The sequence below is a fragment of the Lithobates pipiens genome, unplaced genomic scaffold (genome assembly GCF_037356315.1).
Source record: "Lithobates pipiens isolate NorthernLeopardFrog02 unplaced genomic scaffold, aLitPip1_a1.2 Scaffold_16, whole genome shotgun sequence".
Lineage (NCBI taxonomy): Eukaryota > Metazoa > Chordata > Amphibia > Anura > Ranidae > Lithobates > Lithobates pipiens.
The window spans coordinates 553,844,309-553,871,598 of record NW_027507748.1 but is presented as its reverse complement, the minus strand read 5'-3'; the positions used below and the strand labels follow the sequence as shown (position 1 = coordinate 553,871,598).

Sequence of the window (27,290 nt, the reverse complement as noted above, 5' to 3'; positions counted from 1 at the left end):
ACGCAGGGTATGATCCTTTTTCTCCACAAAGAAGATTCCAGCACCCACAGGAGATGTAGAAGGCTGAATGAAACCCTTCTCCAAATTGTCATCGATGTACTGCCATAAAGCCTTGAGCTCTACTTCGGAAAGAGGGAAGATGCATCCGACAGGTATTTCAGCACCTGACAAAATGCAAGGAGATCAGCTAAAAAGGAGTTGGATCTGTATGTGGGTTATAATTAATCGAAAAAAAAATTGATTAATCGAACATGAAAATTTTAATCAGTAAAAGTCCTAATATATAATTTGTGTTTGATTAATCGATTTATTTTTAATCGATTAATCGACTAATTTCGATTTAATTATAACGCTCATACAGATACAACTACTTTTAGTTGATCTCCTTCCATTGCAACTCTGTATTAGTCAGTGGTAAATGGAGTAAACACTATATACAATCATCCGACACTAGTTAGTTTCCACAATCTATGACTTAACTTCACACAAATACGTTTTAAATTCAAACTGTAGCACTGACGTAAGTCATTTTTTTTATTAAACTTTAAGAAAAACATAGAAAGTTAGTTTAACTTTAATTATAAAATGTATGTAGTATATTGACTGTCAGTCACTTTATAGTAGGCAAGTAGGCATCACTTTAGCCAGTCACGCAGTCACACCAGAGTGTTTACATTTTGTTGTCTGTTGTAAAAAAATTAAAAAAACCGAGGTTATCAAAATTTGCCTACACTTAGCTCACTGATCCCAGTTAACCGCTTCCCGACCACCTCACACCGCTCTACGTCAGCAGAAGGGCACGTATAGGCAGAATCACGTACCTGTACGTTGCCCTTTAAGAGGTGGCTGGGGTACGCTCGCACGCCTGCAGGAAGCTCTGTGAGTCTGGTCGCGGGTCCCGCAGACTCAATCGTCATGGGGATACCCGCGATCGCATCACGGAGAGGAAGAACGGGTAGAGGCTAAAGTAAACAAGCATCTCTCTGTTCTGCCTAGCAACAGTGACACCGATCTCTGCTCCCTGTGATTGGAGCAAAGATCAGTGATCAGTAAAACACAGCCACGCCCCCCCACAGTTAGCAACATGCCCCGAGGATACACTTAACCCCTACACTGCCACCTAGTGGTTAACCCCCTTCACTGCCAGTGTCATTTACACAGGAATCAGTGCATTTGTATAGAACTGATTGCTGTATAAATGACAATGGTCCCCAAAAATGTCCCATGTGTCCGCCATAATGTCGCAGTCACGATAAAAATTGCAAATGGCCGTTTAAAAATATATATATATATATATATATATATTAATAATAAAAATGCCATAAAACTATCCCCTATTTTGTAAACGCTATAACTTTTGCACAAACCAATCAATAATAGCTTATTGTGATTTTTTTTCTAAACCAAAAATATGTAGAAGAATATGTATCGGCCTAAACTGAGGAAAAATATTGTTTTTTTAATATATATATATATATATATATATATATATATATATATATATATATATATATATATATTTTTTTTTTTTTTTTTTTGGGGGGATATATATATATTATAGCAAAAAGTAAAGAATAATGGGGTTTTTTTAATTGTTGCTGTTTTTCTGATTCTAGCGCAAAAAATAAAAACCGCAAGGGTGATCAAATACCACCAAAAGAAAGCTCTATTTGTGGGAAAAAAAAGAACATCAATTTTGTTTGGGAGCTATGTCGGCTGACCGCGCAATTGTCAGTTAAAGCGACGCAGTGCCGAATCGCAAAAAGTGCTCTGGTCAGGAAGGGGGTAAATTCTTCCGGGGCTGAAGTGGTTAACCACATCCATATTTACCATCACTGTTCGGTGACATTGATGTCCTCCCCCCTTCCCTTCGTTAGCAGATGGAGGCACTTTGGGAAGGGGGGAAGGAGTCTGGTGATGTCTATGTCCGTGATGTCACCGGATCTCTGACGGAACTCCCTGAAGATGCGGAAGCCGGCGGAGAGGTGAATACCAATCAAAAGAATTCATCTTTAATTTTCCCAGCCCTAAAATAAATAAATATATAATATACATACATACATATGGTCTCTGGAACAAAGTGTGTGATTTGGGAAATCTCATTTAAAGGCTGGATAAATGATTTAGTGGAATACAACACTTTCGACAATTAAATATATTTTCTGAATGTAAAGAAATTCATGTTCAGTCTTGTACAAACTCCTATGTTCTTACCGACCTGTTGCATTACACAAATAAGAGTTCTGTAATCAAATATTTTTTAATGCCAGTCTGCACATGCCCTCATAAAAAGTCAAGTGCGATCCAAACACATTTGGCATATGATATGTTTTCAACCTTCCCTTTTTCCACACAGTTCTTTGCAGCAGTGAGTAAAACCAAGGTTAACCTGCTAACCCAGGAAAACAGTATAACCAGGTATGTGGCTACTACACTATAGGGAATGTATAGAATTTTGTTCTAACTTATTTTTGACATTATACAGTAAAAGGTGTAATGTTGGTAATTTTATTTCACATGGTTTGAGACACTTGCACTTTCATAGAAGAAAGTAGACAGTTTTCACTTCAGTTATCTACAGGAACACGACTACTTTTATTGTACCAGAAAAAATCATTATATCATTTAATACACCTATGCTCAGTTTTATGAATTTTAAAATATTTGCATAGATGATAAGAACAGTGTATTAGAAGTAACAATATTTTAATAAACTCAGTATACTATGTATGCAGAAAAAAGTTGATATACCCTTTTACCATGTTGAGAATAACATTGAAGTTCTATGCACATAGCATATGTGTCCACATTATCAAAATATAGGGACACATTATCATAATTTAAAATAAGGTATTTTTTTAATGATCTTGTTAAATAATTGACATGGAAATAGTTCACTTGTAAACCGATTCACAGGGTTTCACTTTTTAAAGTTTAAGGCACACGGGTCTCTAAACCATTGCAATGTAAACCCCAGCATTTGCTGTCTCCTCACTCTGATTCTGCATACCCATAGACATGAATGGCTGTTCTACAGGTACATGTGTAAACACGAGTAAAGCTATTTTTTTAAGCGCTCAAACGCTATGCATTATATTGCCAAAAGTACTGGGACATCCCTCCAAATCACTGGATTCAGGTGTTCCAATTACCTCCGTGGCCAGAGATGTATAAAATCAAGCACCTAGGCATGAAGACTGCTTCTACAAACATTTGTGTAAAGAATGGGTCGCTCTCAAGAGCTCAGTGAATTCAAGAGTGATACCATGATAGGTTGCCACCCGGGCAATAAGTCCATCTGTGACATTTCCTTCCTACTAAATATTCCACGGTCAACTGTTATTGATATTATAACAAAGTGAAAGCAACAGCAACTCAGCCACAAAGTAAAATGATAGAGTATACCAAGACATTTTGGACAATTTCATGCTCTCACCTTTGTGGGAACAGTTTCGGGACGGCCCCTTCCGGTTCCAACATGACTGCTCATCAGTGCATAAAGCAAGGTTTATAAAGACATGGATGACCGAGGTTTGGGGTAGAGGAACTTGACTGGCCTGCACAGAGTCCTGACCTCAACCCAACAGAACACTTTGTGATGAATTAGAGCGGAGACTATGAGCTAGGCCTTCTTGTCCAACATCAGTGCCTGATGAGCTTCTGTAAGAATGTTTAAACATTCCCTTAGACACACGCATTAACCTTGTGGATAGCCTTCCTAGAAGAGTTGAAGCTGTTATAGCTTCAAAGGGTGGGCCAACTGAATATTGAACCCTACGGACTAAGACTGGAATGCCATTAAAGTTCATGTGCATGTAAAGGCAGGAATCCCAATACTTTTGGTAATATAGTGTATGTCCTGACCCCATTCAGCTTCCGCTTAGCAAATTTGCTGTCAGTGACTGAAAGTATAAACCACTGCTATAACTCTTTGGATGGTATACAAGATAATGCAAAACTATATATCTCCCTTCAATATCCACCAGTACATCTAATTCCCAAAATACCAGGGAGCGATGTATCCGTACACTCACCCCTCTAGAAAAGGAGGAGTCAGTGGAGTGATAGGACCAGCCCACCCAGGCATATTGTATACAGGACACAGCTTCTCTAGTAAGATGAGTCTCTTGAAAACCATAAATACCCAGGTGATATTTATGAATAATTGCTGTAATCATAGATCTTTCCAATGAGTCCCATAAGCCCTATACATTCCATGATGTAGCAAGGTCCCAGGGCCCCAGAGGCCTAATGGTGACCTCAATGGTTAGGGAGAGCTGTCGTCCTTCCTTGTAGAGTGGGTTACCAGGCATGGTGGGTGTGATGCAACAAGAAATGGTCAGCGCCAGTCACTTTTGGATGCGAACAAGAGATTTATTGTCTCTTAACAGAACTGGTGGAGAGAGGGTTAGGGCCAGGACACCCTTGAGTAGATGCAATGGTAATTGGCAGTCTCTGAGACTTCTATAGGTAGACAGCTATACAGTGTAAGGCCTCCAGCCGGATGACACTTCTGTATAGGTAGGAGCGCTGTCTCCTATGGCAACTAATCTTGTAACGGTAGTTGTACTTAACTCTTGGCAACACAGAGTAGTCCTTTACTTATCTCACAGTATCCCACTGTAGATCTTCACTCACTAAGCTCCCAGTCTCTCATTAGACTTCCAGATCCCAGTCGTCACTGGATCCTCTGAGCTCTTCCACAGCAATTTAGCTGTATAATTCTCAAGCCTCACCCCCGCTATCCTGCTGGGTCCCTGACTTGGCAGTGGTTGATGCTTTCCCACTTCTTCACCATCCCTGGCTAATGAGAAGACCGCTCAGGCACTTGCTTCAGCTTACTCACTGTAGTCTCCAATAACAAGGTGGATGGTCCCTTAGTGGCGACAGCTTCCCCTCTACCACCGACCACAACTGGTTCCCCATCCAGCTGAACCTTCTCAACAGGTGCAGCAATTTCAGAGTTAGAGAGGAATCAATTGATCTTCTAACAATTAACCACAAAAATGACCTCCTGGCAAACCAAATTTATTAGCAACCCTGCCTAAACACCAGGGTGCTACAATGATATAAAAGGTATTCCTGTCATGTAAGAACCATCAGAAAAGTAATCGACCAGAATTGGCAATGACGACTTGTCAAAGGCAACAGTGAGAGTGCATAGAAATCCGGAGCAGGCAGAATCGGGGGATGATCGCCTTAGCTCAAGTTAGGCCAGGCTGAGGCTGGTCATGTTCCTTGTGATAGGTCATTTCGGAAAATCGGGGAACTGTAATGGTGTAGGCATGCTTGGCGCAAATGCTCTTGAGGGCTCTGTCTTCTCCTCCCAAAACCCTGGTAGCAACCAGAAAATAAGGCAGCGTAGCTTGCAACAGGCATATCTATTGCCAAATAAGTTTCATGGGAAGAAGTACACTACAGCACAGCATATTAAACTCCTGGGAACGCAAAAAGCAACAAATAACATTACCATGCATGGATCCCTTGCATGGTCATAGGGAAAAGAAAAAGCTGCATCTCCCCAGCTCCCTCCCTGGGGACAAACGTGTCCCTGAAGAGGAATATTTGTTGCCTGGAGGTATGGGCTAATGTAAGATGATTGCTTGAACATAGAGCTATCTTCACTCAGTCCGCTGCATTGGGATGACGGCGGAGATCTGCCTTGTGTGCGTCGAAGGTCGCAGCTGCTGACTCGAAGTACGCCTGGCCACCTGATGTTTTGCAAAACCTGGCCGGTTAAAGCATGGCTTATGTAGCTTGGCAGCGCTGCAGACGTTTCCGGGCTTCAGTGAATTTTGACCTGCTTCTCTGAACTTCAGACGAGAAGCCTGGATAGAATGAGACTCTGGTCCCATTATAATGGACATTGTGGTGTTTATATGCAGTATAGCTTTTCTGTCATGATAGTTAAGCATGCGGGCTAACATAGGCCTGGGAGAGTTACCTGTTGGTAAAGGTCTAGTAGGGCTGCGATGGGCCCATTCCAGTGAGGTTTGAAGACATCTTTTCCAAAAAGATTGAGAAGCCATTGTTTGATGAATTCTGTGGTCCTACAGTGTCCTACATGTGTGGATCTGCATTATGTAAAACTATTAATTTAGTTTTTTTCACATATTAAAATGGGGTGCCTCAAGATTATGCATAATTTTACAGGGTGCCTTTACTGAAAAAAAGCTGAGAGAAACCCTAACCTATAAAATGCAGATGAGATTTGGCTAGTGGGAGGCACCAGCAGGGTGCTGTACATAGCTTCCTGAAAGCCTCACAGCACCCTGCCTCAGTAATGCCGCGTACACACGATCAGACTATCCGGCGGACTTAGTCTGGCAGCCAAACCGATGGACTGTCCGAATGAGCGGACCTGCCCATACACGGGACTTTTTCAGCAGACTAGGTCCAGCGGACTATCCGCCGTATAGTTCGCCGGACTTTTGAAATGGACGGACTTGCCCACACACACGGAGGAAAGTCCGCTCATTTTGAGCACGGCTACAGGTAGCCGGGACCAGCGAAGGAAGCGTTGCTGGCCCCGTCACCTGGTATGGACTTAAAGGGGAATCCCTACGCCGAAAAAAATGGCGTGGGGGTCCCCCCCCCTAAGTCCATATCAGACCCTTATCCGAGCACGCTACCCGGCCGGCCAGTAAAGGGGGTGAGGATGAGCGAGCACCCCCCCTCCTCCTGAGCTGTACCAGGCCGCGTGCCATCAACATGGGGGGGTGCTTTGGGGAAGGGGGGCCGCGTGGCCCCCCCACCCCAAAGCACCTTGTCCCCATGTTGATGAGGACAAGGGCCTCTTCCCGACAACCCTGGCCCTTGGTTGTCGGGGTCTGCGGGCGGAGGGCTTATCGGAATCTGGGAGCCCCATTTAATAAGGGGGCCCCCAGATACCGGCCCCCCACCTTATGTGAATGAGTATGGGGTACAATGTACCCCTACCCATTCACCTGTGAAAAAAATGTAAAAAAAAACACAACACACAAGGGTTAAAATTGTTTATCGCACAGCTCCGGGGGTCTTCTTTAGTCTTCGGGGGTATTCTCACCGGACTCCTCCACTATCTTCTGCTAGCTCTTTTACTAGCAGAGGAGCCCGGCTTTCTTCTTCACCGCCGCCCTCTTCTTCCGACTTCGGGGGTCTTGTCCCCCTCTTTGGTTCTTCTGTCGCAACGTTGTCGCCTCCTTCTGTTCTTCTATTCTTCTCTTCTTGAGCTGTTGCCTCGTCCGTGTCCAAGGATGCTGGGACTGTGACATCATAATGGGCGGGGACATCATCCGGCGATGTCCCTATATAAGTCACCGCACGCCGCGAGCCTGTCATTGTGGCCAGAGACAGTGACGAGGCAACAGCTCAAGAAGAGAAGGCGGCGACAAAAGACCGGGCCACCGCTTGTAAAAGAGCTAGAAGAAGGCGCGGTGGCCCGGCAAGAAGACCCCCGAAGAGGGGGACAAGACCCCCGAAGTCGGAAGAAGAAAGCCAGGCTCCTCCGCTAGTAAAAGAGCTAGCAGAAGATAGCGGAGTCCAGTGAGAAAACCCCCAAAGACGGAAGAAGACCCCCGGAGCTGTGCAATAAACTATTTGAACCCTTGTGTGTTGTGGTTTTTTACATTTTTTTTTCACAGGTGAATGGATAGGGATACATTGTACCCCATACTCATTCACATAGGGTGGGGGGTCGGTATCCGGGGGCCCCCTTATTAAAGGTGGCTCCCGGATTGCGATAAGCCCCCCGCCCGCAGACCCCGACAACCAACGGCCAGGGTTGTCGGGAAGAGGCACTTGTCCTCATCAACATGGGGACAAGGTGCTTTGGGGTGGGGGGGCGCGAATGTTGAGGGCACGTGGCCTGGTACGGCTCGGGGGGTCATTCGCTCATCACCACCCCCTTTCCTGGCCGGCCGGGTAGCGCACTCGGATAAGGGTCTGATATGGGCTTGGGGGAACCCCATGACGTTTTTTCGGCGCAGGGATTCCCCTTTAAGTCCATACCAGGTGACGGGGCCAGCGACGCTTCCTTCCCTGGTCCCGGCTACCTGGAGCCATGCTCAAAATGAGCAGACTTTTCTTTGGGCGGGAAAAGTCTGTTCATTTCAAAAGTACGGCGGACTAGCACACACACACCCGTATTGTCCGCCGAAATGCGAGTCCGGCGCACAGATTGATGTGCAAAACTACTTTCTTAGTCCGCTGGACTTTTGGGTAAAAAAAAAGTCCACCGAAGCCCACACACGGACAGACTTTTCCACCGGATTGTTTGATCGTGAGTACGCAGCTTTAGATTCACAAACGTCCTGAGCCTCGATGCAAGCAGTTGGCTGACATTTGGGTCAAATATGGAAATATCAAAGTGCTTCAATAGGTAGTCTGAATGAGTGTGATTGGCACCTCCTGCAACAAAAACTTCATTTTTGGTGAGGTACTCCCAAAGGGTTAATCAGTTCTAAAGGGATTCAGACACTGCAATTTTCCTCATTAGAACCCTGCAAGTGCATTAGCTGATTAACCACTTAAGCCCCGAACCATTTGGCTGGCCAAAGACCAGAGCACTTTTTGCGATTCGGCGCTGCGTCGTTTTAACTGACAAATGTGCAGTCGTGCGACCTGGCTCTCAAACAAAATTGACGTCTAGAGCTTTCTTTTGGTGGTATTTGATCACCCCTGCGGTTTTTATTTTTTGCTCTATAAACAAAAAAAGAGCAACAATTTTGAAAAAAATACATTCTTTTTTACATTTTGCTATAATAAAAAATATATATAAAAAAAATTTCCCTCAGTTTAGGCCTATACATATTCTTCTATATATTTTTTCTAAAAAATAAAAAAAATCACAATAAGTGATTATTGATTGGTTTGCGCAAAAGTAGTACATTTTTTTTAAAATAAATTATTTAATATTAATTTAAATAATGGCGGCGAGCATCGATTTTTATCGTGACTGCAACATTATGGTGGACACATCAAAAATGTTCACAAATTTTTGGGACCATTGTCATTTATACAGCAATCAGTGCTATACAAATGCACTGATTCATGTGTAAATGACACTGACAGCGAAGGGGTTAACCACTAGGTTTCAGTGTAGGGGATAAGTATGTCCTGGGGCATAGCTACGTATGGCATGTCACTGATCTCTGCTCCCGTTCACAGGGAGCAGAGATCAGTGACACTGTCATTACCCCCCCCCCCCACACACACACACACACACACATACCTGTATAAATGGCAGCCCCCCTCACACACACCTGTATATATGTCAACCCCCCCACACACATACCTGCATATATGTCAGCCCCCACACACACCTGTATATATGTCAGCCACCCCCCCCCCACACACACCTGTATATATGTCAGCACCCCCCACACACACAACATGTCAGCACCCCACACACACAAGTATACATGTCAGCCCCCCACACACACATGTATACATGTCAGCCCCCCACACACACATGTATACATGTCAGCCCCCCACACACACACCTGTATATATGTCAGTGTCACACACACACACACACCTGTATATATGTCAGCACCCCACACACACCTGTATTTTTGTTAACACCACCCCCACACACAAACCTGTATATATGTCAGTGCCCCACACACACCTGTATATATGTCAGCGCCCCACACACACACCTGTATTTATGTCAGTGCCACCTCCCGCACACCTGTATTTATGTCAATGCTACCCCCCCACACACAAACCTGTATATATCTCAGCGCCCCACACACACACACACCTGTATATATGTCAGCGCCCCACACACACCACACACACACACCTGTATATATGTCGGCACCCCACACACACACACACACACACCTGTATATATGTCGGCACCCCACACACACACACCTGTATATATGTCGGCACCCCACACACACACCTGTATATATGTCAGCCACCCCCCCCCCACATACACCTGTATATATGTCAGCGCCCCACACACACACACACACACACACACCTGTATATATGTCAGCGCCTCACACACACCACACACACACACCTGTATATATGTCGGCACCCCACACACACACCTGTATATATGTCAGCCACCCCCCCCACACACACCTGTATATATGTCAGCACCCCACACACACCTGTATATATGTCAGAGCCCCCCTCCCCCGCGCACACACACACACACACACACCTGTATATATGTCACCCCACACCTGTATATATATCAGCCACACCCCCCCCCCCACATACACCTGTATATATGGCAGACCCACATACACAAATCTGTACATACACAAGCCTCTGGCCCCTCCCTGTACACAAACAGCCACCCTTCCGTTCCTTCACAGACCCTACTGCAGAAACTGTGAGATTTTCTCTATACTGCACAGCATGAATCCCCTTCACCCGCCCTGCTTTCTGGCCTGGGCGGGACCCTTGGGCCCCTTACAGTTGTAACGGCTGTACCCAGTGGCGGAACTACCGCCATAGCAGCACATGAGGGCACTATGGGGCCCGCAGTCAAATGGGGCCCGGTGAGGACAGGCGCTATGGCTCTGCGGGAGATAGCGGGCGGCTCCGCGGGTGGCCCGCGGGCAGTCCGCGGCTCCGCGGGTGGTCCGCGGGCGGCTCCGCGGGTGAGAGCTGGCGGTCCGCGGGTAGTCCGCGGCTGGTCTGCGGGTGGACCGCGGGGGGCTCCGCGGGTCCGTGGGGGGCTCTGCGGGTGATAGTGGGAGGCAGATGAGAGTGGCCGGTCCGCTGGTGAGAGAGTGGGCGTGAGCGGGCTGGCCAATCAGGGAGCTGACGGGTGAGGGAGCATAGAGATGACATCATCTCTCGCCGCCCTCTCATCCCTGCAGTGCAGTTCCCCCCTCACTGTGCAGGCAGCCAGGAAGCAGAGAGATGACATTATCTCTCTGCTGCCTGACTGATAATCTGCTGCCTGACTCTGTGACACAGCAGGAAAGTGGCAGAGCAAGTGACAATCCATAATGTGTGGCAGGCGACATGGCAAGTGACAACCCAGGACGTGGCAAGTGACAATCCGTAACGTGTGGCAGGTGACGTGGCAAGTGACAATCCGTAACGTGTGGCAGGTGACGTGGCAAGTGACAATCCGTAACGTGTGGCAGGTGACGTGGCAAGTGAAAATCCATGACGTGGCAAATGACAATCCATAATGTGTGGCAGGCAACGTGGCAAGTGACAACCAGGGACGTGGCAAGTGACAATCCGTAACGTGTGGCAGGTGACGTGGCAAGTGAAAATCCGTGACGTGACAAGTGACAATCCGTAATGTGTGGCAGGTGACGTGGCAAGTGACAACCCGGGACGTGCAAGTGACAATCCATAATGTGTGGCAAGTGACAATCTAGGATGTGGTAAGTGACAATCTGTAATGTGTGGCAATCTAGGACGTGGCAAGTGACACTCCGTAATGTGTGGCAGGTGACGTGGCAAGTGACAACCTGGATGTGGCAAGTGACAATCTGTAACATGTGGCAGGTGACGTGGCAAGTGAAAATCCGTGACGTGACAATCCGTAATGTGTGGCAGGTGACGTGGCAAGTGACAACCCGGGACGTGCAAGTGACAATCCATAATGTGTGGCAAGTGACAATCTAGGATGTGGTAAGTGACAATCTGTAATGTGTGGCAATCTAGGACGTGGCAAGTGACAATCCGTAATGTGTGGCAGGTGACGTGGCAAGTGACAACCTGGATGTGGCAAGTGACAATCCGTAACATGTGGCAGGTGACGTGGCAAGTGAAAATCCGTGATGTGACAAGTGACAATCCGTAATGTGTGGCAGGTGACGTGGCAAGTGACAATCCGTAATGTGTGGCAGGTGACGTGGCAAGTGACAACCCGAGACGTGGCAAGTGACAATCTAGGACATGGCAAATGACAATCCGTAATGTGTGGCAGGTAATGTGGCAAGTGACAATCCGGGACTTGGCAAGTGGACAATCCGCAACATGTGGCAGGTGACATTCTGCAACGTGTGACAAGTGACAATCTGCATCTGGTGGCAGGCGACGTGGCAAGTGGACAATCTGCAATGTGTAGCAGGTGATGTGACAAGTGACAATCCTTAATGTGTGGCAAGTGACAATCCAGGACGTGGCAAGTTACAATCCATAATGTGTGGCAAGTGACGTGGCAAGTGACAATCCAGGACGTGGCATGTGACAATCCATAATGTGTGGCAAGTGACAATCCAGGACATGGCAAGTGACAATCCATAATGTGTGGCAGGTGACTTGGCAAGTGACAACCCGGGACATGGCAAGTGGACAATCCGCAACATGTGGTAGGTGACATTCCGCAATGTTTCACAAGTTACAATCTGCATCTGGTGGCAGGCGATGATGGCAAGTGACACGCTCAGGGATCCCACTGATTTTGCATTATGGTGAGTTGAACTATTTCATTTTATATAACAGAACAGAAATTGGTTAAAAGGCCTGGAGGTTAGCAATGTGTTCCCTTCAGGGGCTGCATAGAGTATACTGCATACTTTGTTGTTCAAAATTAATATAAGCCGTTGCCTGGGTACTGTGCCACATGGGTGTGGTAGTCTGTTGTTTAATGGCATTAGTTCATTTTTTTTTGGTGGGGGGGGCCCATACAACATTTTGCTATGGGGCCCTGTGATTTCTAGTTACGCCCCTGGCTGTACCCCCCTGATGGTGGCCCTGTCTGCATGAGGCGGTCGGCAAGCGGTTAATAGTGAAAAAGTTGCTCCCATTTAGATTCAGGCCGCGTACACACGCGGGGACTGTTCGCCCAACTTTGTCCGTCAAACAGTTTCGGCAAACAGTCCGCTCAAAATTAGCATGGACGGACATGGCCACACACGACGGACGAACAGTTTGCTGAAACCGTGCGCGATGACGTGAACGGCACGTACGACGGGACGAAAAATACGACGTCCTATACACTGCATTATAACTTTCGGCGTGAAAATCCTTTCTGAGCATGCGTGCAACTTTGTTTGACGAACAAGCCTACACACGAGCGGACTGTTCGCTGAAACAAGGTTTCAGCGGACAGTTTTTCGGAAATTCCGAAAAACCATGTCCGTCAAACTGTCCGCTGAAACTGTCCGCTGAAAGCCCACACACGAGCGGACTGTCCGCCCAAACACTGTTCAGCAGACAAAGTTGGGCGAACAGTCCGCCCGTGTGTACGCGGCCTCACTCTGCACATCAACAAAGGCAAGCAGCTTTTTCTCCAGAGCAGCAAAAGGCAGGAATCTGCAAAAAAGTTTTGTTATAATCTTTGCAATGTTCATTGATCACCCAGAGGGGACTGTTTTTTTTTTCTTTCTCAACAAGTTACTCTTTAACCACTTCAAGACCAAGCCTATTTCTGACACTTGCTGCTTACAAGTTAAAATCAGTATTTTTTGCTAGACAATTACTTAGAACCCCCAAACATTGTATATCATTTTTTAGAAAAGACCCTAGAGAATAACACAATTTTTTGGGGAAAAAAAACACTTCACTGAATTAAAAAAACTAAACAGTAATGTTAGCCCAATTGTTTTGTATATTGTGAAAGACAGTGGCGGCCATCCATTAGGAGTGCAGGGGTGCCGCCCCCCTAATCCATGTGCCCGGCCCCAAATGTACATGCAGGGCAATGAATGCATGGAGTCCAATGTGATTTTTTTTTTTTTTTAGAAGCACATGATTAGAGCCAGAGGCTCTAAATAGCTTCAAAAAAGGGTGGGCTTGGGATGCAGAGTAATGCGCCCTGAGCCCACCCAGTTGTATTGTCACCCAGTATTGTTTTTCCTGATTCTCCTCTGGCCAATCAGGAAGTGGGTTAGACCCGATTGTATTGGCCGCTGTGTCGAGGGAAAGAGGGCAGGCACCGAGGATTAACCACTTGCCATATAGCAGAATGTTGGCAAAGTGGTTTCAATATCCTGACTGGACGTCATATGACATCCTCAGGATAGTAAGCCACTGCTCGCCCCCGGGGGGGGGGGCGTATCGCGGCAGTTGGTGGTGAGGTGTGTCAGTCTGACACACCGAAACTACGATCTCGGTAAAGAGTCTCCGACTGAGACTCTTTTCCATGTGATCAGCCGTGCTCAATCACGGCTGATCACAGTGTAAATAGGAAGAGCCAGTGATTGTCTGTCTGTTGAGTAGAGGAGAGCCGATCGGCTGCACCTCTGACAGGGCAGCCTGTCAGAGCAGCCCCCCCCCCCCCCCCGAGGATGCCCACACTGGGCCACCAGACCACCAGGGATTGCTTAGCACCAGCTATGCCACCCAAGACCACCAGGGATACCGGTCAGTGTCCACAATGGATGCCAATCAGTGCCCACAATGGGCATCACTGATTGGCATGCATTATTGTTCGCACTGATTGGCATCCATCAGTACAATACTTTACACTACAATACCACCTATCAATGACCTATCAGTGCCCATCCATGCTGCCTATCAGTGCCCATCCGTGCCTCCTATCCATGCTCACCCATGCCGCATATTCATACCCATCTGTGCCACCTGCCCATGGCAATCCATGCCGCCTATCAGTGCCGCCTATCAGTGCCGCCTATCAGTACCCATAAATGCCACTTCATCAGTGCCACTTCATTGGTGCCCATCAGTGCCTGTCAGTGAAGCCCCATCAGTGCCGATCAGTGAAGGAGAAGACGTACTTATTTACAAAGTTTTGTTAAGCCACCATGAAGCCCAAGACGCAGAGGAGGAAGAGACGCAGAAAGGAGCTGAAGCTGCCCGCGACCTAGATGATGGGGTAAGCATGGGCCTGACCAACTGGGGGATGGTGTTGTAATTACGGGGCCAACTGACCAGGAAGGGTTTAGCAGCGGGATGTCTTGTTTGCCCCCCCCAAAAAAATATACAGCACCAGATACCTAACATGTTACGCTTTAAAATTGCACGCACTCGTGGAATGGTGACAAACTACAGTACTTAAAAATCTCCATAGGTTAGGTTTAAAAATGTTTAACAGTTACCAGTTAGAATTATTGCTCTCACTCTAACGATAGAGGCAATACCTCACATGTGTGAATAAACACTATTTACATTTGCAGGCACGACTTACGTATGTGTTTTTATTTGGTGTTTGACAACGCGAGTATGGGGACCCTTTAAATTATTATTTTTTATTTATTTTTACACTGTTCCTTTTATATAAAAAAAAATTCTGATCACTTTTATTTCTGTCGCAAGGAATGTAAACATTGTCGTGACAGTAATAGGCAGCGACAGGTACTCTTTATGGAGGGATCTTGGGTCTCAAAGACCCCAGTACACTGCAAAAAATCACCAGGGTTGGCCGCCAAGTAAACTGGAAGTGATGTTGTGACGTCGCTTCCGGGTTACTACATTGGAGAGCCGACCGAAGAGGATTCCTACCTGGTTCGGGTCTCCGGCCACTCAGCGGACGTGTTGGCTGGTCGTTCGGGTCACCCGGTGGGAGCGGCGGAAGGCTGAGGGAGGGAGGAGTCATCAGTTATCACTTGAAAGCCGACCGCCAGCTCTAAGCTACGGTACTGGGGTGATGCCTTTGGCTGCAGGCATTACCCCGATACAATCATTTAACAGGTACATGATTTTGCATGAAGTGGTTAAATCCAGTGAATGAAAGGGACAAACTAGGCACAGTAAGACCCCATTCAAACCTGAGTGTAGTGTTTCAGGGCAGAAAATCGTGCTTTTTTTTTTTTTTTTACCGTGTTTCTTACGGCGTTTTTTACAGCCTTTTGCCGTGATTTTGTGCAGGGCAAAAGATCACCAATGTAAAAAGAAGAAAAATGCCCAAATCTGCCTGAAAAAAAGGTTCCAGAACTTGTTTGAGCTTCTGGCTTCAGATGTTTTGGAGTGGAGATGTGAACCATCTCCACAGAGAATAATTGATTTTTACCCCTCCAGCATTTTGTAGCTTTAGACTAAAAGCTGCAAAACGCTCAGGTGTAAATGGGGCCTTTGGCTGGGGGGAGAGCTGGGTGATACTGGATGTTTTCAAGCCAGGAAATGAGGCAGGCTGTATTTGACAGCTGTAGCTTATACTGTACACTGTGAGAAAATCAGTGTGCAGTGTGTAGCACTAACCCCCGAAGGAGCTGCTGGTTATTTTTGGGCTTACCGTTACATTCCACTTCTTCTCATGACACGTCTAGGGGATATCCCGTGGTAGATGACCCAGTAACTTGAGACTGACAATAGATCCACTTAAATGGATTTTATTTGCATACTTCAACCATTGAACAGTCTTTAACTTGGGATCAGAAGGTTGGAAAGGAAAGTTCAGGTACTCTCAATGTCAAAGTCAAAAACGTTAAGGAACTTGCTTACTTTGACTGCATCCAGAGAATAGCCATTCGCAGCTGGATGAACACTCAGGTTGGACAGTCCCTCTCTCAAAAGGCCTAGTAGCCAACAAGGTGCTTTCTCAGGAACAAAGTCTCTATCACCGACGTTGTTGCAGAACACATAGGAAACTTAGCTGTAGAACACTTGTAGGATACTTGGATCTTTTAACCAGCTTGCTGATATCCACAAGTCCGTATTTTCTCAGTTACTTCAGCCCTTCCAGGCTCTTGTTAAGAAAACCAAACTCACTCATAGTAATCTTCTAAAGAGTCCTCCCCTGGAATGCTTGAAGTTCAATGAGTCTCTCCCAAACCGAAGATGGCACCCAACCACCTCAGAATCCTCCTTTTTGTTTCCCTGCCTTGGGCTAGCCAGCCCGAGGCATTCAATTCAGGTGGATCCACACCCCAGGCCATAGCCTTCCTGAGGGCTGGTCAGGAGGACCAGGGCCAAGTACTCAACACTTCATACTGGACCGGAACCCCGAACCACGTGACATCCGCATCTTAAATACCCTCTCCCAGAAGGCACAGCGGGAGAGCCACACCCACTAACCTGTCTCCAAGAGAGAGTAACCAAACCCCAGACTAGACCATAGTTCCACTCCTGCCACCAGAGACAGCGCCCCCCTTGTGGCCACACTGAACATTTCACAGCCCAGTCAGACTAACACAAAAGTCCAATTTAGACAAATAGGCCCAAACCAAACTGTAGTCTGGGTAAAGTTTTAACTTTGAAAAACACTGCCGCTACAAGTGAAATTAGAGTAAAGCAGTTTCGGTACATGAGGAGCCTCTGCTATTGTAGATGACTGAAGGTAAGGCTGGAATTCAGATTTAAGTGATTTAAAAAACTTATGTGGTCATGTGGCTGCATGTAAAACACTGAAAGAAGGTATTTGCACAGCAATTTGTGATAAACGGTATGTAGGGCCATGAGGGGATCGAGGGAATATTATAAATGTAATTTTGATAGCCTTTCCTTCTACTTTAAATAGTGGTAAAGCATTGCAAGTTTTATATTACCAACTTAATCATTAACACAGCCACCTTTAAAATGCTGCAGAAAATAGTCCAGTCCTATCCAGGGCCACCATCAGGGGGGTACAGCCATTACAACTGTAAGGAGCCCAAGTGGCCTACCCAGGCCAGAAGAAAGCAGGACGGGTGAAGGGGATCCGTGCTGTGCAGTATAGAAACAATCTCTCAGTTTCTGCAGTTCTCATGTCATTAGACATCAAGCTCTTTACTGCCACCTCTGGCTACTATGTGCATGTGCACCCCTCGTGTGCCAGTTATCTGCCTGTACTATGCTTCTCAGCAACATGTCAGCTTTGTAAAAACGAGCTGGGACCAGGTAAGAAGTTACAAGTAGGGGCTGTGAAGGAAAGGGAGGGGGGCTGTTTGTGTACAGGGAGGGGCCAGAGGCTTGTGTGTTACAGATTTGTGTATGTGGGGCTGCCATATATACAGGTGTGTGTGGGGGGGCGTGGCTGACATATATACAGGTGTGGGGTAGACATGTGCAGAGTAAAATATTTCGTTTCGGAATTTCGTTTTCGTCTGAAAACTTAATTTATTTAGTTACTCCCGAAATTCGTTTTTATTTATTTCATTTTTCGTTCAAAAATTGCATTCGTCCGAAAATCCACATGAATCACGGTCGAATCTGTCTTTGAAGGCTTATGGTGTCTGTCGAATGTATAAAGAAGATTCGACGGAGCTAGTATATAGCATACTTTAGAACCCTATTAAAGTCTATGGGACTCCAACGTTCAAAATCTAAAGTGCTCATTTTAAAGGCTAATTTGCAAGTTACTGTCCTAAAAAGTGTTTGGGGACCTGGGTCCTGCCCCAGGGGACATGGATCAATGCAAAAAAAAGTTTTAAAAACGGCCGTTTTTTCGGGAGCAGTGATTTTAATAATGATTAAAGTGAAACAATAAAAGTGTAATATTCCTTTAAATTTCGTAGGGGGGGGTTGTCTATAGTATGCCTGTGAAGGGGCGCATGTTTCCCGTGCTTAGAATTGTCCCTGCACAAAGTGTCATTTATGCAGGAAAAAAAGTCCTTTAAAATCACTCGCAGCTATAATGAATTGTCGGCTCCCGTAATACAGAGAACACTCATTGAAAGTCATTGATAAAAAAATAAATAAATAAATAAATAAAAAAGCGTGGGGGTCCCCCAAATTCAATTACCAGGCCCTTCAGGTCTGGTATGGATATTAAGGGGAACCCTGCCTCAAATTTAAGAAAAAATTTGACGTGGGGTTCCCCCTAAATATCCATAACCAGACCCTTCAGGTCTGGTATGGATATTAAGGGGAACCCCGCGTCAAATTTAAAAAAAAATTGACGTGGGGTTCCCCCTAAAAATCCATACCAGACCCTTTATCCGAGCACGCAACCTGGCAGGCCGCAGGAAAAGAGGGGGGGACGAGAGAGCGGCCCCCCCTCCCTCCTGAACCGTACCAGGCCACATGCCCTCAACATTGGGAGGATGCTTTGGGGGTCTGTGACCCCTCAAAGCACCTTGTCCCCATGTTGATGAGGACAAGGGCCTCATCCCCACAACCCTGGCCGGTGGTTGTGGAGGTCTGCGGGCGGGGGGCTTATCAGAATCTGGAAGCCCCCTTTAACAAGGGGACCCCCAGATCCCGGCCCCCCCCCTGTTTGAAATGGTAAGGGGGTACAAAAGTACCCCTACCATTTCACAAAGAAAGTGTAAAAAATGTTTAAATAAAACAAACACACTTTTGAAAAATTCCTTTATTAAAAATAAAAAAATAAAAAAAAGATTCCAGCGGCGGTAATCCACTCTTGCTATCCATCGACGGACGGTCATATCTCCAGCGATGTCTAATATCATCCAGCGCAGCGCAGCATCCTTCTTCTGACGTAGGGGTGACCCGCACCCCTCTGATGTAACACAGGCAGGTTTCCGTTACATCAGAGGGGGGCGGGGTCACCCCTACGTCACGGGGAACCCCGGGTTTCCCCTTGCGTCAGAGGGGGGCGGGGTCAGGTGACGGGTGGCCCCGCCCTCCGTATATAACAAACGTCAGCCGCCGGAATGTCTGTAGTGTCTCCTCCACGGAGACAGAAGAAGGATGCTGCGCTGCGCTGGATGATATTAGACATCGCTGGAGATATGACCGTCCGTCGATGGATAGCAAGAGTGGATTACCGCCGCTGGAATCTTTTTTTTATTTTTTTATTTTTAATAAAGGAATTTTTCAAAAGTGTGTTTGTTTTATTTAAACATTTTTTACACTTTCTTTGTGAAATGGTAGGGGTACTTTTGTACCCCCTTACCATTTCAAACAGGGGGGGGGGCCGGGATCTGGGGGTCCCCTTGTTAAAGGGGGCTTCCAGATTCTGATAAGCCCCCCGCCCGCAGACCTCCACAACCACCGGCCAGGGTTGTGGGGATGAGGCCCTTGTCTTCATCAACATGGGGACAAGGTGCTTTGAGGGGTCACAGACCCCCAAAGCATCCTCCCAATGTTGAGGGCATGTGGCCTGGTACGGTTCAGGAGGGAGGGGGGGCCGCTCTCTCGTCCCCCCCTCTTTTCCTGCGGCCTGCCAGGTTGCGTGCTCGGATAAAGGGTCTGGTATGGATTTTTAGGGGGAACCCCACGTCAATTTTTTTTTAAATTTGACGCGGGGTTCCCCTTAATATCCATACCAGACCTGAAGGGTCTGGTTATGGATATTTAGGGGGAACCCCACGTCAAATTTTTTCTTAAATTTGAGGCAGGGTTCCCCTTAATATCCATACCAGACCTGAAGGGCCTGGTAATTGAATTTGGGGGACCCCCACGCTTTTTTTTTTTTTTATTTATTTATTTTTTTATCAATGACTTTCAATGAGTGTTCTCTGTATTACGGGAGCCGACAATTCATTATAGCTGCGAGTGATTTTAAAGGACTTTTTTTCCTGCATAAATGACACTTTGTGCAGGGACAATTCTAAGCACGGGAAACATGCGCCCCTTCACAGGCATACTATAGACAACCCCCCCCTACGAAATTTAAAGGAATATTACACTTTTATTGTTTCACTTTAATCATTATTAAAATCACTGCTCCCGAAAAAACGGCCGTTTTTAAAACTTTTTTTTGCATTGATACATGTCCCCTGGGGCAGGACCCGGGTCCCCAAACACTTTTTAGGACAGTATCTTGCAGAATCTTTTCTCTCTGTCAAATCTTTTTTCTCTGTCGAATATTTTCTCTATATAATCTTGGACTAATAGAGGTAAGGTTAGGCACATTCGAACACAGGTTCTATAGACACGTTGTCAGAGTCACGTCGAATCTCCTATTCTATATCGAACTGTTGTAACAATGAAAACGAAAATAAAGCATTTATTTATGTCGGATCTTTCGTTTTTCGGATTTTGTGCTTTCGTTATCGTTTGGCAAAACGAAAACGAAAATAGCTGAAATTCGGACGAAAATGCATTCGGACGAAAACGAATGCACATGTCTAGTGTGGGGTGACATATATATAGGTGTGGGAGGGGGTGGCTGACATTTATACAAGTGTGTGTGTGTGGAGGGCTGACATATATACAGGTGTGTGTGTGGGGGGGCTGACATATATACAGGATTGGGGGGGCTGATTGCATACAGGTGAGGTGGGGTGGCCGGTGTGTAGATTCGGTAGGATGGCCCATAGGCAAGCCCTGGGGAATGTTGGTGGTCAGGCTCTGGGGGGAGGGCCCAGGCCTAAAGCTGTGTAAGGGGCCCAAAAATGTCTGATGGCTGCCCTGATCCTATCCATTACTATGTATGTGTACAACTCTTTATGAATTCGTGGACTTTGGCACATTCTGCCTAATTGCCAACAGTTGTCTCTCCAAGCCTTTCTCTGATGAAGCGCAACTATCTATGAAACCCAATGACCAAAAACAGTGCAAATATATAAGTGATCTTTGTAGCTGGTCAAAAATAACATACACTATATTGATCATCACGTTTGACTCTTTTAAACTTTTATATGATTTGATTATAAAGTTTGGATTTTTTTTTTTATTAACCTACCATTTGTTTTGAATTTATATTCCTAGGTGCCATTCTAAAAATTTGCTGGTTCTTATCTTGTTGGAGTAATTTGTTGGCTTGGGATGATGGGACTCTAGTCTAGGTCCTTTTGCCTATTGTCTTTCTGCCCCCTGCTCTCTCTCTTTAATATTTTAAAGGTTTTGTAAACTTTCAAATGTTTTCATTGGTTTAATCAAAAAAAAACTGCGCTATACAAACTAAAAAATGTTTAAACAATAATAAAATGAATAGTCCATATATTGTGTCAGACCAATCAAGGCCGAAAATGTAATCACAAATAAAAATAAAGAATCATAAAGTCTCTAAATTGTAAACACCGCTGTGCACATAGACGACATCCTCCTCCCATTTTCCCATAAAGAGATTTGCTAGACTGGGGGCGTACTTAGCCCCCATTGCAACTCCCCTATCTTGCCTATAGAACTTGCTATTGAACCAAATAGTTATGGAAAGCTGCAAACGCCAGCATATCCATCAGGAAAGAAATGTGTTTGTTAGGGAGGCCGAGTCCCTATCCAAAAATGCTTGGACCGTTTCCATACCCAAATTGTGTGGAATTATGGTATATAAAGATGTCACATCTGCAGTGACCAATCACATACTGAACTGAATTTGAATCTCCTAAAGCAACTTGATAACATGCCTCGAATCTTTAACATATGATGGTATCTTTTGTACTAGGGGTTGTAAATAAAAATCAATATATATGCCCACCCGGGAGGTTAGTGAATCAATACCATTGACAATAGGACGTCCCTGGGGGCAGATAAGATTCTTATGTACCTTGGGTAGGTAATAAATGATGGGCGTACATGGTGCCTTGGGTATTAAATATAGACTCTCTTTTTTAATACCCTCCCAACTTCCTCTTGCAATAATTAATTCTAATTGTTTCAGATATTTAGCTTTGGGGTCGAAAGGAAGTACTGTATATGTGTCCTGATCATCAAGGATTCTGTACATCTCAGTCATATAATCCTGACGATCAAGGACCATAATACCACCCCCCTTGTCCTCTGGCCTTATGACAAGTTCTTTGTTTTGGCACAAAGACTCTAGGCCTTCTTGTAAGGTTTTATTAATTCTAGTCTTTTTGACCTGCATCAAATCTAAATCTCTAAGCATAACGTCTCTGAAAACCCGTAATGCTGATGCCAAGCCCCTGGCGGGTTAAAAAGTGAGGCATTAGATAATCCAGAGTGGGTAATTTGATTTTCCCTAAGGGTAGTCTGTCCAGTGGGGTTATTAATCATATGTCTTTTGATACTCAATTTCCTGACAAATTTGTGTATGTCCATATAGGTTTGGAATTTGTCCAATTTAGTCGGTGGAACAAACTTCAAACCTTTATCCAAAATGGCTTTTTCTGATTCAGTGAGTTCCTTGGAACTAAGATTAAAAATCCCAGTCCCTGTTATATTTTTGGTCTTTTTTGCTGCTCAAACTTGCCTCCCCCCTCTGACTCCTCTCCTCTTTCTCCCTGTCTTTTGATGCCCTGGTTGGTTTTGTGAAAACTCTAACTCTGTTGGTCGTGAGAAGTGGATATCCCACGAGATGGAAATTGTCCATTTGGAGCTAAATACGTCGGAGTGGGGGTGGTTATTCCTTTTGGATAGAAAGATTGGGAGTATTCAGCGGAATAATTATCGACTGGAACATTTCTATCAGTAAGTGGAAAAAAACTATTAGATGTAGGGATAGTGGGTTCCCACTCGGACTTGAATCCCAAAAATCCCATCCCAGATGACTGGTAATCTGAATACCCATAGGGTCTGGGTCTACACGGGTCTTGTTAACTCATATTATGACCTCTTTTTTTGTTCTTTTATTTATATTAGAGTTATGCATTTGAGTATCAATATTCCAGGTGTAAGGGAAAATTTGCCCAAATTCAATATTGCGTTTTATTGATCCATTTACTTGTAACTCAGAACGAGGCTTGGATCTCCCATTTAGGATGGTGATTCGCTACGTTGCCTGTTCACCCTTGAAAACGTCCGGTTGATGACGAAACGCATCTGGAGGAAGGCACGTAGTGTCTTTACCACGCCATCCGAACAGGAGGACAGGCTCCGTGTATATGCCGGCCGGCATTTCTTAGTTTTTATAGCATTTACCAATCTACTTTTGTAAGTTTTATTCCCTAGCACTGAGCGCGCCGCTGTCAACGGCGATATGCCGCGAGTGGCGGCTCCCGTGCACGTGTGCGGGAGTGACGTCATCGCGGCTTCACCGAATTACAGCAGTGGAGCAGCGAGACCCACCGAGAAGATGGACACTCCGGACTACAGGGGACAGCGGTGACTTCGCTGGCTCCCGTGTCAGGTAAGTGACACATAATGGACTACTATGCGATGCATAGTAGTCCATTATGCTTTACCTTTGCAGGGAATCAAAGAGGAAGTAAACTCATCAGGGTTTACTTCCTCTTTAAATCCTCTGCCCTTGTTGTTTTAACTTTGGATAGTAAAACTTTTTTTTTGCCAGTATATACCTTATACAGCCCACTTCTTGTTTCTTGTCTGGTAAAAAGCCTAGGCTCGTGACACCATGAGAGATTGCCAGGAAGGGAGGGTGGAGGAGTCATTAGAGGGCCAATGAGAGCTGCAGAGCTGGAGGTGTGTCTGTGAAAATCCAGAAAGTGAACAGGCACCCAAACAAAATTGACGTCTTTTTTTTCTCACAGATAGAGCCTTCTTTGGGTGGTATTTGATCACCTCTGCGGCTTGTATTCTTTGCACTATAAACAAAAAAGAGCGACAATTTTGAAAAAAAAATCAATATTTGCTACAATAAACATCCCCAAAAAATTATATAAAAAAATAATTTTTTGCTCAGTTTAAGCCGATTCTTCTACATATTTATGGTAAAAAAATAAATTGCAATAAGCTTATATTGATTGGTTTGCGCAAAATTTATAGCATCTCCAAATAGGGGATAGATTTATGGCATTTTTATTATTATTTTTTTTCTTAGTAATGCGATCTGCGATTTTTATCGTGACATTATGGTGGACACATTGGACACTTTTGACACTATTTTGGGCCCGCTGTCATTTATACAGCGATCAGTGCTATAAAAATGCACCGATTACTGTATAAATAACACTGGCAGGGAAGGGGTTAAACACTAGGGGGCGATAAAGGGGTTAAGTGTGTCCTAGGAAGTGATTCTACCTGTGGGGGGGGATGGGCGACCTAGGACATGACAGCAGTAGATCTCTGTCATGTTGCTAGGCAGAACGGGGAAATGCTTTGTTTGCTTTGTCTCCCTGTTCTGCTGCTCCATGACACGATCGCAGGACACCGGCAGATATCGAGTCCGCGGGCATGGTAACGGAGCACACGGTGGGTGCGCGTACCCACATTGCCGTGTCTTAAAGGGGACGTACCTGTACGCCCATTTGCGCAACCGTGCCATTGTGCCAACATATATTGTCATGAACTGGACGGCAAGCGGTTAATATTTACAGAGCTTATTTATGCACATCACTTCCTGTCTCTGTGTGTCTAGGTCTGAAATCCCAGAAAGAGGAAGTGGAGAGAGAGAGACAGAGAACTGAAACACATGGCCTTATACACACAGGGACTGCTACTGCTGACGTATTTTCACCCAGACAAAAGCAGAGACTATAAGGAAAGAATCCCTGTGTTCTAATAGTTTAACTGCAGCTCCCTATTGAGTGTATATCTAAATCCTTGTGGAGGACACATCTCTGTCCTATTGTTATTTGCTCACATTGCACAGTGCTAGATAGCTCGATCTGTGGTGCTGTATGCATGTAGTGGTCATCTTGCTGTATATTAGTAGGTGAACCTGTTTATTGCAATAGAATTTATATGCAGCTCTTGTTATTTTAGTTAGCCCTGTTCCTTTTAGCTAGGGCTCAATAGCCAACATAGGCTAGAGCCAGCTTAGGCATCCTATGGCCTCTTCTGATAGAGGTCTGGTTTCATGACAGATTAAACGCAGAATAGATAGGCTAACTCTGAGATCCAGGGCTACACCACAGTTTCTGCTGGTGAGAAGCAACATTCCTGGATAGTTTTAGGATCTCCTCATCACTGCTGATCTGGTCTTCGACACAAAGGACACTGCATTGTGCTGCAACAATAATCTGGAGATATAGCCATTAATAACTATATACCTCTGCAATGCCAAGAGGCATGCCTTGTGTTTAAACAGAAACTTCTAACACAGGAATGTTAAAATTGACTCTGCTATAGGCTGTGTGTACAGGGCAACAAATGACACCAATAAACTATATGATCAATGCACATCTTGTGTTCAGGTTAAGGTTTATAATGCCTTTAATAGACCAAAAAGGGATCATACAAGAGAAGCTAAATATTAGGATTTACATATACTTTAACTACTGTACAACATCATTTTTAACAGTGGTATTCTTTAAAAACATCTGTCACTTATTGTGTCTAATAAGATGAAACCCCCAAATGTTTCCAGTGCAGGCTAGGAGATGAAAGGAATATAGAGAACATGGACACTGTTTTCTGATATGTCCTGTATTGTCCTGTATGAGTTATGACATAGTTATAATATGTGTAATATTAATTTCATGCTATAGCCATACACATTGGTTACACATATTGGTTGAACTAGATGGACTTGTGTATTTTTTTCCACCTGACTAAGTACAGTAACTTTATGTAACCATGTAACAAACATCCTGAGGTTTAAAGCAGATCTTTTCGCTCTTTCAACAAAAATGACATCAGCATGCTGATATGAAATCATCTTACTTACAAAAACATATTTTTCACTTCCCAGGTGAGTGAGGCACTGGTGATGTAGCCCTGACCTCACAGCTGAATCCTGGGAAGGCTACACCCCAGTACCTTCCTAGGAAACCTTGTCTTTGAGCAGTGGTATCTTAAGGAAAAGGGCATTTTCCCCCTCAGAAGAAGCCTGTAATAATCCATAAGTATCTGTTCTGTGGATTGCCATGATTTAAAATGTTCTAAAGTGCTTTTGTTGTAATTGTTTTTATTTAAGGTATTGTTCCACTTTAACTTAAAATTCACTCTTTATCTACCATGTTAGAGAAAATGTGGCTTCCTCTGCTGGTGGTGCTGGGTCTGCTCCTCCTTTACAGATGGTACAGACAGAACCAGATACTGGAGAATGTTACAGGCAAATACGTCTTCATCACTGGATGTGATTCAGGATTTGGGAATAAGCTGGCAAAACAGCTGGATAATCGCGGAATGAAGGTTCTGGCGGCTTGTCTGACAAACACAGGAGCTAGTGAGTTAAAGAAAGAATGCTCCAGCAGATTACAAACTGTGATTTTGGATGTTTCAGACAGCCAAAGTGTTAGTTCTGCTGCAACTTGGGTCAATGGCATTGTTGCAGATAAGGGTAAGAATTTAACATCTGTGTTATGAATTTAATTATGTATTTTTGCTTTGATTTTTGTAACATACAAATTAAAATAAGCAGAGTATTTTTTTTGTAAAGGTAAAGAATATCTACACACTGAACAGTACATAATAAAATAAACAATTGAAGTCAGGTTTTTACTTTTGTATACCTTAGAGGGAACAAACAAAAAAATAATAATTTTTTAACCACTTTAGCCCCAGAAGATTTGGCTGCTGAATAAGTAGGCCATTTTTTGCGATTCGGCACTGCGTCACTTTAACTGACAATTGCAACGCTCCACCCAACCAAAAACGTATTTGATCACCTCTGTAGTTTTTATTTTCTAAACAAAACAAAAAAAGGACAGCAATTTTGAAAAAAACACAATATTTTGTACTTTTTGCTATAATGAATATCCCCATTTTTTTTTTTTTTTTTTTTTAACAAATTAGTTTCTCAGTTTAGGCCGATATATATTCTTTCACATATTTTCGGTAAAAAA

At 44.8% G+C, this 27,290-nt stretch overlaps 1 protein-coding gene across 2 annotated transcripts in view; it reads left to right on the top strand.

Moving 5' to 3' along the window:
- The window catches only part of LOC143983615 (retinol dehydrogenase 16-like), a 74,850-nt gene that overhangs the window by 14,180 nt on the left and 33,380 nt on the right, over positions 1-27,290 (top strand). Inside the window, exons 2-3 of one of the 2 annotated variants that reach the window (XM_077483533.1) lie at positions 2,357-2,418; positions 26,468-26,785. In XM_077483533.1, the coding sequence (XP_077339659.1) occupies positions 26,473-26,785 (313 nt within the window). In that variant the 5' untranslated portion in view covers positions 2,357-2,418; positions 26,468-26,472. The remainder of the gene's footprint in view (positions 1-2,356; positions 2,419-26,467; positions 26,786-27,290) is intronic. The other variant, XM_077483534.1, reaches the window with a different exon arrangement.